The sequence below is a fragment of the Colias croceus genome, chromosome 13, assembly GCF_905220415.1.
Source record: "Colias croceus chromosome 13, ilColCroc2.1".
NCBI classification, from domain to species: domain Eukaryota; kingdom Metazoa; phylum Arthropoda; class Insecta; order Lepidoptera; family Pieridae; genus Colias; species Colias croceus.
In genome coordinates, this window is record NC_059549.1 from 10,548,712 (window position 1) to 10,564,293 (window position 15,582).

At 31.9% G+C, this 15,582-nt stretch overlaps 1 protein-coding gene across 1 annotated transcript; it reads left to right on the forward strand.

Annotated features, from left to right (window-relative positions):
- The first annotated feature begins 1,053 nt into the window (after nt 1-1,053).
- On the forward strand, nt 1,054-11,988 carry LOC123696675 (E3 ubiquitin-protein ligase Mdm2-like). The gene is made up of 5 exons (XM_045643026.1): nt 1,054-1,224; nt 1,969-2,031; nt 8,637-8,755; nt 9,074-9,265; nt 10,140-11,988. Exons 1-5 carry the CDS (start codon nt 1,197-1,199, stop codon nt 10,815-10,817), a joined length of 1,080 nt encoding a protein of 359 aa, XP_045498982.1. The 5' UTR covers nt 1,054-1,196; the 3' UTR covers nt 10,818-11,988.
- Nucleotides 11,989-15,582: the final 3,594 nt, after the last annotated feature.

Sequence of the window (15,582 nt, forward strand, 5' to 3'; positions counted from 1 at the left end):
AATTCTTTCACTTTAAAAGTTACTTAACAAAAACCCAATTTTAAATTATTATTATTTAATTACAATTTATTATTACATAAGGGTGTGTCCACAGGGAAGTTTAAAATTATATTCATTGAGAATTTAAAAATGTTATAGAAAATTTTCATAATAAAACTGATCGTGTTTTTAAATAATATGTATTCTTTCCTATTTTTTCATTTTAAGCATCTATTATATTTTTGAAGTGAAACTTCTTTATCGGGGTTGGAAAAAAATTTATTGTAACATTTTTTCGTTACGCGTGACATTTTTTCGTTACGCGCCATTTTCTTATCCCTAGGGGCCATCCATTAATCACGTGATGTTTTTTTTGGTATTTTTTTACCCCCCCCTCCCCCTTGGTTATACGTGGTGAGGTTTAAGACTACCCCTCCCCCCTATATCACGTGTATTTTTTCGTACCTGCAAAGAATCAATTTTTTATTTATAAAAAAATACTGGTATAAGCTGTGGGTATAAGTATCATCTAATTTTATTTTTAAGACTACTATAGTAAACGTTCAGAGGTAGACAGAAAGATTGCAGTTTGTTTTTGAATGACATAAAAATAATGAAAGAAATGCGAAAAAGTTGTACGCGTTTGACTAAAAATAAATAGATGTAACGCCGCTTTTCGGTTGAGTATCGCGCGTTAGCCGAAAAAATAAATACACGTGATACACTGACACTTTACCCCCCCTCCCCTTTGTGATATTTCGTGATGTTTTGATGGACCCATCCCCCCCCTTTCGAGCCTCACGTGATTAATGGATAGCCCCCTACCACGCGTGATTCGACATATTTCTGTAAAGTTGCATAAAGTTAATTATTTTTTGAAAAAATAAGGTCATAAAGAAGTTTCACTTCTTACGTATGTACACTAGTACAGGCACACATTTTTTTATTTTAACTCAACCAGTCTCAACAGCTGCAGCCACGCTGCAACACAGCAGCATCATCAGAAAGCATATTGTTAACTGGCAATAATCAGTTGACAGTTGGGCGTAGTGAATCAAGTTGATCAAGTCAAGAGGCATTTTGTCTTTGGTTTAATTTTAGCTTTCTTTTCCTCCATCATACCAAAAACGAGTTCAAACGAGTCTTTTCTTCATACGTTGTTGTAGTTTACTATCCTGGAGTGAAATTACTCCTTATAATTCGACCGTTTTCATATTATGAATATAACAGCGTCCTACTCTTCAGGTATTATTGTGTTTAATATTATACTATGTGTTGTTTTGTTTATAGGTTACGTGAATTCCGTAGTATATTTTGAAGGCCGAAGTTCTTCATTATTTATTTTATGTGTTGTTCATTGCGTGGTGATACTGTGATGCATAACCCAAGAAGTAATGTATAAGGTTCTTCTGAAAAATGTATTCAAGTATTCATTTCTTATCTAATATAGGTACTTCAATTTAAACTTTAATTGTGCCAAAATTGTTAATACTCTTTGGATTGGTGAGTTAAATAAATTATAGGACATAAAGAAGCGGGAAATTGTTGACTAACCAAGATTTCTATTTACATTAACATTTATAATACACTCGTTATATCTTTCAGGTTTTAATATTATTTCAGATTTATTACTGAATTAAAATAATCTTGGGTTCCTCTGAAGTAAAAAATCAGCGATATTTTTGAAAAATGCATTATCAGAAACTAAATAATGTTTGAAAGTGATAATAATTCATGAACTTTATGAGTGATTTTAATAAATACAATTTTAATGTCCTATTTCTTCTTCATCTACATAATTCAATTTCAGAAAATTTTGACTTCTCTTTCTAACATTTACTTTCACATATACTTAGCCGAGAGCCTTTATGCTTCATTTATACAAAAAATTATAATTCTATTATTTAGATGTCTACTAAATAAAAAGACACATTAAAATAAGTATTAAAAACAAATTCAAACTAATAATTATCAAATTTTTCCTTCTAGAACCTTCATGGAGCAGGCGTTGTTCAACGGAGACCATTTTCAGTATACAAGGAAGAGAAACTGGTATGTATTGTTTTGTTTTATCTTTTCTATACATTTTAGTTCTTCTGCATGTTTTTGGTTATGGGAGTTATGTATATAATTACTCTAATATTTTTATGTATTATAATGTTGTTAGTATGAAATAATGAGACTATTATTATTAATATCCAACTTAAATGGCAATTGTTTAAGCAATTTATATTGAAGTTATTAATAAAGTTGAATTTTAACAACTTAATTTGTTAATTAAATTTTAACATCACAATTTGCAGGAAAAACAATGTCTATCCATTTTGATGAATAATTTCAATCGTATTAACTATGTAATTTAAAATTACACTGTTTATTGTATATAGTATATACTTATAAGTTCTTATAAAATACTGGCTTTCTCATTTGCTCATGCAAATTGGTTCAGTAGTTAAGGCGTGATTGAGTAACAGACAGACAGACAGAGTTACTTTTGCATTTATAATATTAGTATGGATGTAGTTATAAATCATTATTATTATGTACATAGTATATTTGTTGCGAAGCATGACATTGCACAAAAAATATAAATCAAAGCAGGCGTGCAGCATTCTATGTTATACAGTGCAAAAAAACTAATATCATTGTATCGGAGGTTGCTATAGGTGGAAATAATATTATTTCTTTTGTTAATTTGCTTAGATAATAAGATTATGAATGAATGCAAGACATTTTTAGTAGTTGGAGAATGTTATCTATGTTCAATTGTTCGCATACGTTAATTACTAAATAAGGCCTGTAGTAAAAATAGTGAATAAGAGCTTTTATCATGCTTTCGTTCTTTTTTTATTTAAAAAATCTGTTTTTATTTCTAATTCTATATACTTACTATATATTTTGGAAAAGAGTAATTTTCTGCATGTTAACATAGTTTTTTATTTATAATCATTAGACATCGGATTATATGCATTTGCATATTTGCATAATCAAATGCATAAAACTCTCTAATTACGGCGTTAGTGCATATTTTAGCCTTTTTCCCCAATCGTGCATATTTCGTGCATAAATCGTTAAGTAGCGGGAGTTTTGATTGGTCGACTAACCTTTATTAGCCAATCAGAACGCTCAGCGAGTAAACAAACCCTATTTTGGCATGGTAAAATGGCAAAAAATTACAAAACAAATTACAAATGGTACATTTTAAGTAAATTTTGAGCCATTCAAAATAGGGCTAGATTACCCTTTTGGGGCTAAAAAGGTAAAACACGGGTTGAATTCCAAAAAAGGGCTAGATTTAGACCGGAAAGGTCTAAGGTGGCAACACTGCGCTCGCGGATGACAAACATCACAAATTTGCGCTCGAAAATTTGGTAAAAATGCTTAATTGTATATTGGCACAAAAACTATACTTAAGGACTCAATTTCAAGAAAATTTCAATGTTTTTGTACAATCTTTGATTTAAACATATAAAAATAATAAAGATTTTTTTGATTTATATGTGCATATTTTAGGCATATCAGTCGTTTTTAGTGCATATTTCGGCCTTTTTTAGTGCATATTTGCATGCATATTTTGGCATTTTGTTAGTGCATATAATCCGATGTCTAATAATCATCAATTGTCTTTGTTGTGATTTTATTGAAAAATTATGATGTACGTAATGCTTGTATATAATTATGTAAACAAGTACTGTTATGTACAAACTCCATGTAGTATCAGCAAGTTAAAGCTTGCTTAAGTGTCAGACACTAAGCAAAAAACTAACTAAGAAAAAACTTAGTTTTCACAAAATATATGTTTAGAATCCAACAAAAAATTACAAAAAAAGGAACTAAATTTTTTTTTTGCTTAATATATTATTATCTATGAACACAGACAGTTTTGTATTTATACTATCAGTAGAATATAATTTACACAAATTAACATCTGTTGTTCAAGGAATTTTATCAACATGATAATTTTTAAAACAAAAACATGTTTTGATAAGCTTTGTATACCTATTATGCATTTTTATATGTTATTTTAATGAGCTAGTGGTATCAACGTTAACTCATTGTTAGTTTTGCGTGGCTAAATAAATACTTTAAGTACAGTTTTGAGAATATTTCATAATACATAATATATCACTGTTTCTAATACAAAAAATGATTTTTAATTATTAAGCTCCTTTGATCATAAAACAAATAAATTTTAAACGATTCCTGTTTTATGGAAAAAAGCTTGAGATAATCATAAGAATTTCTATATAAGTTTAGACTTTAGACAGATCTGTTTAAAAACTACATATTAATAAAACCTACACACTTAAGAAACTGTCCAAATCTATTCGTTTTGTGATTAAGCTCTTTAAATCCATACTAAAGCAGAAGTGAAAAAGCGACTTTTGCAAAGTCTGCAAACAAACCAAACTAAACATTTTTTTTCCAAAGCTAAATGCTTCCTAAATATTGGAAACAGGTTTTAAAGAATCCAATTCATTATTATCACTGACATTGAACTTACTATGTAAGTTGTGACCTTGATAAAATATATACGTCATACAATAATACGTTTTGCTATAATATTATGTATACGTTTTCAAGAAAGCTTCCCTTTGTGACTGTACAATTATATAAAACAGGCATTTACTTAAAACGTTTGCAAAAAAAACTAAACATCTTCTCGTGACGACTGTACTGGATAGAACAGGAAAATAAACAGAATTTAGAGTGTAGGAAGCGTGTTTGTACATTCGTCGCGTCATTCGTGAGTCAAGCGAATGTGCAGACCTGTTGGGACTTGTCTCGTACAAGGCATTGCACCGGACACTGCAATGCGTATTTGAAACGCTTTGAAGTTAGGTATGGTACAGCTATTAGCCAATTTTGGACGGCTCTAATTGAATATAAATGGTACGAGACACGAACGCTCTTTTATACATACCTACTTGTGATGATTTCATTTATACAGGGTTACAGGTTAAGTCGACCTATTCCTGTTAAGAGCGTATAGTAGGGGTCAAAACAAACTGATTTGATCTTATAATACCATATCCAAAAGTTAGCCGTTGAAGAGTTATTGCAATTTTAATATTTTTCTTGAAAATGCCACTTTATCTTCGCATTTAGCGTTTAATTTTTTATTTTACTTATTTGGTCTGGGTTTCTTTGAGTTTTTATGTAAAGGTTGAGTTAAACAATAATTCTCAGCAATAAAAATCCATATCGCTGCAAACAATTCAAAGAAATGGCTTTTACTCTAAAAATAATAACATTAAAAGAAAGATATTGAAAAAAATCTCTATGAAAATGTGTCTGCAGATGTTTTTAAAAACATGTGCATGTTCTTAGCTATGTAAAAAGGTATGATAACCTCAGGTAGCATTCGTAGATTCCAAGAAATCGGGGATAAACATGGGACAGTGTTAGTAAAGTACAACATCAGAATAAATTTTGTCATAATTTATTTTTCTTAAAAACTTTACAGTTCCTGCTCAACATGACTTCCTCTATTGCGAACACATATTCGAAACCTTTTCCGCAGAGTACTCTTAGTCAAGAGCCAATTAACAACTGGGGTAGTCACCCCAGTTGTTAATTGGTTCCTCATCTTATTGGCTGCATCGATAATTTTTTGTCGTAAAATATCAACAGATGGAATCGGGTTCGGCTCATTGTACACCAGACTCTTCATATTATGTAAAATACCATGGGGGTTAAGTCTGGACTTCTAGCCGGCCATGGTATGGGCCCACCTCTTACGATACATCTGTTTGGATAGTTGATGTCTAACCATTCTCTAACACTTCTTCTGTAATGTGTAGGACAGCCATCATGTTGGAACCACACATGTCTCTTAACAAAGTCAGGCGTGTGTTCAAGTAGGTCGCTTAAATGTTGGTGCAGAAAGGTCTCATAATTTTCACCATTTAGGTTGTCCGGAAGGAAGTATGGTCCAATTAATTTATTTGAAATTATCCCCATCCACACATTAAGACTGAATCGTCTTTGTGATTTTTTTGGATTCTTCTTGTTAGGATTGCCACGTGCTTTCAGAGCCCAATAGTGAGTGTTATGGTAGTTTGTGATAACGTATTGATAAAATTTGGACTCATCTAGTTGTTAATTGGCTCTTGACTAAGAGTACTCTGCGGAAAAGGTTTCGAATATGTGTTCGCAATATAGAGGAAGTCATGTTGAGCAGGAACTGTAAAGTTTTTAAGAAAAATAAATTATGACAAAATTTATTCTGATGTTGTACTTTACTAACACTGTCCCATGTTTATCCCCGATTTCTTGGAATCTACGAATGCTACCTGAGGTTATCATACCTTTTTACATAGCTAAGAACATGCACATGTTTTTAAAAACATCTGCAGACACATTTTCATAGAGATTTTTTTCAATATCTTTCTTTAAAACGAGTTAACTAAATTACTTTAATGTAATTTTTAAATTTTTAGAGTAAAAGCCATTTCTTTGAATTGTTTGCAGCGATATGGATTTTTATTGCTGATAATTATTGTTTAACTCAACCTTTACATAAACACTCAAAGAAACCCAGACCAAATAAGTAAAATAAAAAATTAAACGCTAAATGCGAAGATAAAGTGGCATTTTCAAGAAAAATATTAAAATTGCAATAACTCTTCAACGGCTAACTTTTGGATATGGTATTATAAGATCAAATCAGTTTGTTTTGACCCCTACTATACACTCTTAACAGGAATAGGTCGACTTAACCAGTAACCCTGTATATGCGAATAAAAATTTGTGACTAGATATTTTGAGCTCAAATTCAAACATGTAGGTATATGTATATTCCATGAATTCTAGAAGCACTTTTGAGTCGTCATAACATAGATTTAACATATACCTACTGCACCGGTTCGGAATGCAGTTTCCACGGAGAAAAGCCAACAAGAAACTGTAGTTACTCTTTTAAATTGTACTTACCTTCCGCGTTTTAAAAACAATTTTGTAAGAAAACAAACGGACCATTCATTGATTGTTCATCTTTATATTTTTTATCAGAAAAAAAGTATTGCAATTTTTTTTTTGTATTGTTGGATTCATATACGCTACGATTGCTACGATTTGAGAAATTTCCATCATTATTGGGATCCTCAGATAAAAATACGCTTATATAAATGTTTATATATAAATATGCGCTGATTGCGAAGCTAACTGAACAAAATATATTACGTCAGGTTTATAACTAACTTGCCAAACATTGCTCGGGGTATCCCCATTTTTTGCCATCACCGTCCACTTCGCAGCAAATATTTACTCAAGAAATTCCAGCATTCAAAATTATTAAATACTAGCCGCTTGCCTCAACATAGCCCGGATTGACCTGGCATGAAAAAAGTTTATTTTTAATAAATATATCGATCACAGAAATGTTTATTGGTAGTTTTTGAGTCCAACAAATAAATAAATTTTTAAAATATTAAGAACACACATATCGAGCGCATACACTAACATTTATCACGCATTGGTAAGAATACTTAAAATGTTTATTTTAATATCTAAAGACGTAAATTACTGCGCGGTGGCGTCACTCTCATTAAGTGCAAGTACTAACATGTCTGATAATGTTGTCAGATTGACACGGTGCTCGGGACGCGGCCAGGATGGAATCTGAAGATCGAATTAGCTATTAAGAATATCATCGAGCTTTGATGCTTTGTTGATATACTGAATATTGTCAAAAAATAAAAAAAAGACACGAAAAAAGGTTTTTTTTTAGTGTTACGATCAGGCATTTATTTTGATCAAAGTTTCAGTAAATCAACAAAATCATGAAATATAGCTTCGCTCTGCATCATAAATCATCGTGCTATTAAAATATTTTTAAGGATTTAGATAATTTTATTTGATATTATTATCTAAAATAGGTGTTTGTAACATGTGGTTGTGCATAAATCTATGCATTCGTAATATGCAAATGATTAATTAGTTTTTGTTCTTGTTTTGTTTTATGTGTTATCAAAAAGGAATGTTTTTTTATCTGATTTGCGCATGACCATCATAGTTTATGAGATTGTTTGTTGTTGTTCTTATAAATGTCGTTGGTATTTGTTATTTAATTGTAGATTAATTAGTTTTAGGGCTGATTCTTCAATCCTCGGTTAAAACTTATTCGTCGAATAACGTATTATACTACCATTTCAAAATGTATTCTTATTGCATGCAATTGACAGTTTACAAGTGACATTTTAATAATATCGTGTAATACTTTATTGGACGGGTAAGTTTTAACCAGGGATTGAAAAATCGGCCCTTAGTTTGGTAAGTAGTGTGTTCTAATGTTTGTCATTTTATCTTGTATTTGTATGGTTTGTGCATGTGATGTAATAATTTGGCATTTAAAAAAAGACTTACAAAAAAAAGATACGAGTAGACAGAAAAAATACACACATGAAATATGTGCTAAAAAAACTACTTATACTGGAATCGAGTAAAAAAAAGAAAAAAATCGAGGTCAAATTAAAAAAAAAGCATTGAGATTAAAAAAAAGACTACAAAAAGTGTCTGTTGTACAAAAAAAGGACATTCGAGCAGCAAAAGCGACAGCCGTCAGCCCGGAGCATAGACAATTCCACGCGGCGCCGTGGCACCATAGACAACCGGTGTTGCCCATAAGCAAATGTTCAGTTTATCGATATTTATAGATTTTGTGCGCGACACGAGCGACACTGAGCTCGGCAGCGATGCGGAGCGCGAGTTTGAGCCCGCGACCGAGTCGGAGGAAGACGGGCCCGTCGGCTGCGACTCGTCTGGACAGAGCGACGTGAGTGTTGCACTTACCTATTATAACTTTTACTTCGAGTTTTAACACAGAATATAAGGAAGTGATACATTAATTTACTAAACTAGCCATCTTTTGTAAGCACATTTGAAGTGTTATGACTGAAGTGATAATATTTGCATTATAACCGATTTAACGATATGTTGTCGAAATTAAAATCTACTCTATTTTTATGTTTAAGTTTAATAAGACATATTAATTCATAATTTTTTCTCCTACTTAAAAAAAGAACTACATATTTGATAAGTAAATAGTGACTACACAATCACATCCACTAACCAAACACACATCTAATTCCAGAACGAAATAATAACGACGAAAGTGATCGAAGTGTCGGTCGGCGACGATGGCGAGTTGCAGTTCGCTGACTCGGAGCAAACTGACTCTGACGGCAGCGATAGTGAGATGGATCTGTACGACTACTGGCTTTGCGCGCAGTGCAGGGCTGAGAACAACAACCCGCTGTATAGATACTGCGAGAAGTGTTTCAAGGTACGTTGAGAAGAAAAATGGGATATTGGAATGTTCTAGCAGGTGCAAGCCAGGTGTGGAGGTGCTGTGTTTCAAGGTTTGTAGTGTTTAGTTCATGGGATGTACTGGAAAGCAGGAGGATAGTTTTGACAGTGCAAAGCAGAGAAAAAACAGTTAAGGAGGTACTGGGAGTAGTTTCTAGGTTTGATCTAATTGGTAGTGTGTGAAATGTTCTAGAAAGCATCTGAATGTCAGATTTTATAGTGCGAAGTCGAAAAAAGACCTCTATGAAGGTGCGCAGTACAGCTACTGGTACAATATTTCAAAGTTTTGGTAAGCGATATCTTCTAGAAGGCAGCTGAAAGGTCGATTTCATGGTGCAAAGTCCAGAAAGAAGTTTTTTAAGGTTTGTTGTGGATGGTTGTATGTGGAATTCTCTGGCAGTGCGAGCAAAATATGACAATGCGAAATATAGCTACCCGCTATAAAACCTATTATAAAGGTGCTGGGAAGGGTATTAGGATTGCAGGAAGAAGAATGTTCTCAAAGGTCCAAGCCAGGTGTAAAATTGCAGAAAAGAACCCATTCCAAATATTCTATATTTATTTCCAATATACATATTTACTTTTTATGGTATTTTCTCATATAATTTTATTAATCATTCTGTATTCATAAAATATACCTATTAAATATGTTATCTCTTTTTATGTATCATTTTATTTTTGCAAATACAATAACATTCATATTAAATTATCTACATATGTTTGTAATTTTAAAATATTGCTTACGTTTTTATTTATGTATTTCTTATCATTGCTATTTTTTATTGGATCCTTACTAACCATTCTTCACTTTATTCTACCACCTTACTAAACTCACAACCTATGTATTCTAGGTACGTAAAAACTTCTTCCCGCCGAGACCGAAGCGAAAATCGCGACGTAACAACCGACTAGACACAGACTTGCAAACGTTCTCCCAGGAATCCGGGATATCCGCGAAAACTGTTCCGGACACTGACATTTTACCGGTCAAAGAACATTTACCCGATTCTCAGTCGGATACTTATCCGATCCAAGATACCGAAACAGCAGATCCGGAACGGTTCGCGCGAACGCTATCCCAAGACTCCGGCGTGGAGTCGGCTTTCAACAGCCAAGAGTCGTGCCAAGAACGGGTCAAGAGCGTGCCAAATGTGATATTAGGTAGGCGCAAACGGCGCGCGGATTCCGTCGACCGGAACAACAAACGGATCCGGACCGACTACACGGATTCCGAATCCGACGCGTCGGTTGCCGACGTACAGCCCATAGTCAAAATGGTCAGCGATCCTGCGCTGACCATAGACAACAATATATTACCGACCGATGTGTTGTTAAAAGAGAAATTAGAGGCAAAAGACGACATGTGCATAGTTTGTTTCGCAGAGCCCAAGTCGGGCGTGTTCGTCCACGGGCGGATAGCGCATATATGTTGTTGTTATAAATGCGCTGTTAAAGTTTGGGCCAAAGCGAAGCGCTGCCCCGTGTGCAATTGTAAAGTTAGCAATGTCCTGAAGGCGGTTGTTATGTAGTTTTTATTTCAAATTTTTTAGTATAGCGCCATCTGTTAATTGAATTTAGCTCTTGCTTTTTCCGCCGTAGATAAGGAGTTAGGGATAAAATAATAATGTTTGTTTTCCCCAAAGCATCTTACTGAACTTGTTGCGCACAATTCCACATAGCCTGTAATCTCCCCTATTCATTTTTAATTGATTAAGTTACAACAGTTTACTGGAATATATATAGAAAGTCAAATATTTGCTATTAGCAACTATTCCACATGATTAAAAATTAAAATCTAGTACAAATCATTAATTTTGTTTATTCAATCAACAGATGAAACTTTTCTATCGTACGATAATTTCTTACATGTTTTTTTTTCCGTTAATTTCTGATTATTATTAACAAATCACAAAAAGTTAACGGATTTTTTTAAAGTGACCTCATTATAAATATAACAAATTAAAAATATATCGCGTTACATACGCCACGTGTGCCTTAAAATTATATTCCAATTTGGTTTTTTTCTATTAATTTTCTTAAAACATATCATTTAAAAATATTAGATAAATGTGCTTTAATTACTTGTTAATAAATGTAAATAACATTTGTCCACCGAAAGAGAGAAATAATATATTTTGTTTAAACGTTAATTAGGTTAGGTTTTGCATATCGATATTTGAGAAGGGAATTTCCAAAAAATACTGCAATTAATAAAAAAGGTTCTAGGTTAGGTATGAAAAGAGGCCAGGAATATTTTGTAGAGCGGTGTTTATATGCCCCATAAATAATTCTGTAAGAAAGAATGTCAGTTTTCCTTGTACATAATATACTTAAAATTAATTCAGTTAATGCTTGACAGTTTTAGATGCTGAAGTTCAAAGGTGATAGATTTATTAATTTTCACAATATCACCATGTAAAGACGTAGAATTAAAACGCTTTTGTTATAATATGTTTCTCGCAAAAGCATTGTATATTTTGTTTATGGCTTACTATATTATATACTATTCAATAGCCGTAACGAATAGCATTCAGTATATTTTATCTATATTTACTGTCCCCTTACTAATTAACTTTAATAGATATAACTAATTACAATTTTGTTATATCTTTCAAGTGAAAGAGTGAAAAGGAAAAGGATAAACCTTTCATTTTAGATACTTAAGATTTATAAAAACTGGAAGTAAGTTCCAGATAAAAAGCTTCGTTATTGCATTGTGTTATCTTAACATAAATTTGTATAAAGAAGTTATATTAATTTCCTTAAAAATATTCTTGGTCTTTATCCTTTATTATAATTATAATTGATTACGCTTCTTAAATTATTAGTTCTTTTCTTGCTTAAAATCAAGCCCACCATCTTTGCCTACCGCACAGAAGATCTATTAATTTGTAAGATTAAATTTTATTTTTCTTAAATTCTATATAAAAGTGATTAAACCTAGATTATAAATAAAAGCCGGGAATAGATCTCGTAAGTGTATGTATAGTAGAGGTAATTTTATACTTTGTACGAAAAATGTAAACGCATTGAAAAAAGAAAGTAACATTGAGTTAAAAAAACAGATAATAAAAATTTTATTTCAGGAAACATGTGTTTTATTTTTTGTCCCCCTTCCCGTTTTGACACATTTTTTAATTTTTAAGTTTATGGAATACTTATAATATTTTTTGCAAAAAACTAAACCGAAAAAAATAAAAAGAGATCAACCGGAAGGCACTACCTTACTTAGTCGAAAGTTTAGAGGTAACAAACCAAAAAAGAACTGCTGAATTGAGAACTTCCCCCTTATTTGAAGTCGGTTGAAAAAATACAATTCCAGCTTTATAATAATTGTTAGCGTAGAAAGCTTCAGGTTCGATTCCTGATGGATATCATATTCAGCTGGTGTGGAGAAAAATATGAATATATTATCTACTTACGTCTTACACACAGTACTTAGTGCAATGTAAGATTATTCAATAGTAGGTATTCCTATTTTATTGATATTCTATTCACATTACTAGTACCTACAGAATAGAATCTTGGATTGTAGAATTTCTAATAGGTCTCGATTTTTCTGATGAATGTAGGTGAACCATGAAAAGTTATTAATTCAAAAATCATACTATGCAGGTATTTTCGATTTTGAATAATGTAAAATGATAAATCAGATTATAATTGCCTCATGTACAGCATTGAAAAGAAAGTACTTTTTTAGGTTACATACTAAGTATGTAATGTAACTAGGTTCACTATTTAGCAATATAACGTATTTTTGGCATTCAATAAGCACTCGTGTACCAAAATCAAGGACATTTGCTAATCAAATAAACTAGGCGCTGCCGACGCTGTAGACTGTAGAGTTCGTTCGAAGATCAAGATCAAGGTGAAATGTTTTGACTAACACTAGGTACAGATACTAAATATATCTCATTAAAGTGAGGAATGACTGGATTTATAACTGAAAATACATGATTATTTACTACAATGTGTTTTTGTACATACAGCAAAATTATTAACTGCGCAATTCGAAATTTAAAAAGAGGTTAATCTGAATAAAAGAAACTACTCTGAAGTCCGCTTTTTAGTTTTTATTCCATTTTTTCTACAAAATTTCGTAAAAGAGTTGATTTATTTCGAATAAACAAGATTAGATCTACATCGACGAATACACGAAAGAAATAAATGAAAGACTGAAACTGTATCTCTAGAGCAGACATAAATAATTTTGTTCTAGTCGTAAGCATGTAAACACATTCTTTTCAAATGGGGTCAGGACAACTAAGGACGCAACCAGACGTCCAGACATTAATTCAATAAAATACAGCTCTAACGAAAAACGAGATATTTTCATAACCTAATTATTATCGTAGGAATCATTTAAATTTTATGCAATTTATTTTAGATTCTTAAGTAACAATGCAATGAGAAATTATTATAAAATGTTTTTGTCTTTAACCAAAGCGTAAAAGATACCTAGAGCACATTAGTTACATAAAATAATATTAAATTATGCTTCGTTTAGATAATAAAAAAGTACTTAAAATACATATGATGTACCTATATGCCTATACTAAAAATTACTTAGTTTTTATTTTTACGACGAACAATGATATTATTATGTATTGTAACTACCTATGCCAGAAAATTTTAAATTTTTTAATGAAAACAGACCATTTGTGTATTAAATTAATTAAACACAGTGTTAATCTAACTTTAGAAGAATATTGATTACAACTAAGTAAATTTCCATCGAATCATTTTACATTAACAAATGCTAATAATAAATCGTTTTTAAATACGCCACGTGCGAGGCTTAAAAATAAACACAAAACAAAACTAAGATATTTATAAAAGAGAACTGTGTTATGAAAGTTTTCTGCAAAAATAATCTAATCTGCGAGTGACCGATAGCACTTCAAATCCCGTTATCAAACAGCCGCTTATCACGATATCGCTATGCAATAAACTTCACCAATTTTATTTCTTTTCCCATTTTCGCCTAGTTAACTAAATCCTTACTAATATTATAAATGCGAAAGTAACTCTGTCTGTCTGTCTGTCTGTTACTCAATCACGCCTAAACTACTAAACCAATTTGCATGAAATTTGGTATGGAGATATTTTGATACCCGAGAAAGGACATAGGCTACCTTTTATTGCGAAATATGGACCACGGGCGAAGCCGGGGCGGACCTCTAGTTTATTATAAGCTTACCACCCGCGGTCGCTTTGTCTAAAACCTAATAAATTATATATACCTACCAAAATCTTCCTCTTGACACTGATTTGATCACTCTATCTTTAAAAAAAACCGCATCAAAATTCGTTGCGTAGTTTTAAAAATTTAAGCATACAAAGGGATATAGGATAGAGAAAGCGACTTTGTTTTAGTATAGATACTTTATAGTGGTATTTATTTACGAATTAGGTTTTTAAGCACAATTTCACAGTATTCGTGTTGTATTAGGTATATTATAGTACCTATATTAGGTATTAATTTTCTTAATAGGCCTTCTCATCTTCTAAATTTCTTACTAATAAAATTTTTAAAAGAAAACATTATTAACTTGATGCTAGAAAAATTATTATACTTATTAATATGGGGCGGCTGCTTCTAGCGAAAATAACTATGATAAAATACGGCATGGAAAATGTACATTTTTATTACTATTAACTTACATATTATTGAAGTGAAACCGTCCGCGTCATGGAGAAAGGCGACGATTTTGGTATCCTTGAATCTTGCCCAAGAAGTTTAACTTCTGACACGTGTAGGTACTCGCTTCTTTTTTAACCGACTTCAAAAAAAGGAGGAGGTTATCAATTCGGCCGGTATGTTCAATTGAACCGATTTACGTGATTCTTTTTTTGTTCGATGCGGGATGGTGTCGAATTGGTCCCATAAAAATGTTATTCGGATAGGCCCAGTAGTTTTTATTTTATGGGCATTTTTGCAAGTGCAAGTTTGAAGTCGGTTGTTTTTAACGCAGTTATCACTTGTTAAATGTTCGCATTTATTATATAAATCCTGCAAATAAGAAATTAACTAAAATCATTCTTGACATAGAATACCAGAGCGACTAATTAAATAAAGGTATGCCTTAATTATTCTGAAAAAGGCAATTAGTAAGACTGCCTTGTAACATTACCTACAACTTCCGTAGATCTCGGATCTTTGTTCGCCGATTAAATTGTAATTAATGATCTATCTACATTTCCCGCATCACAAGTAAAAGGGAATATTGACGGAATACAAATTAGTGGGTAACTAGTACCCACATAATACCACATTTAAATTTCATTATAGAA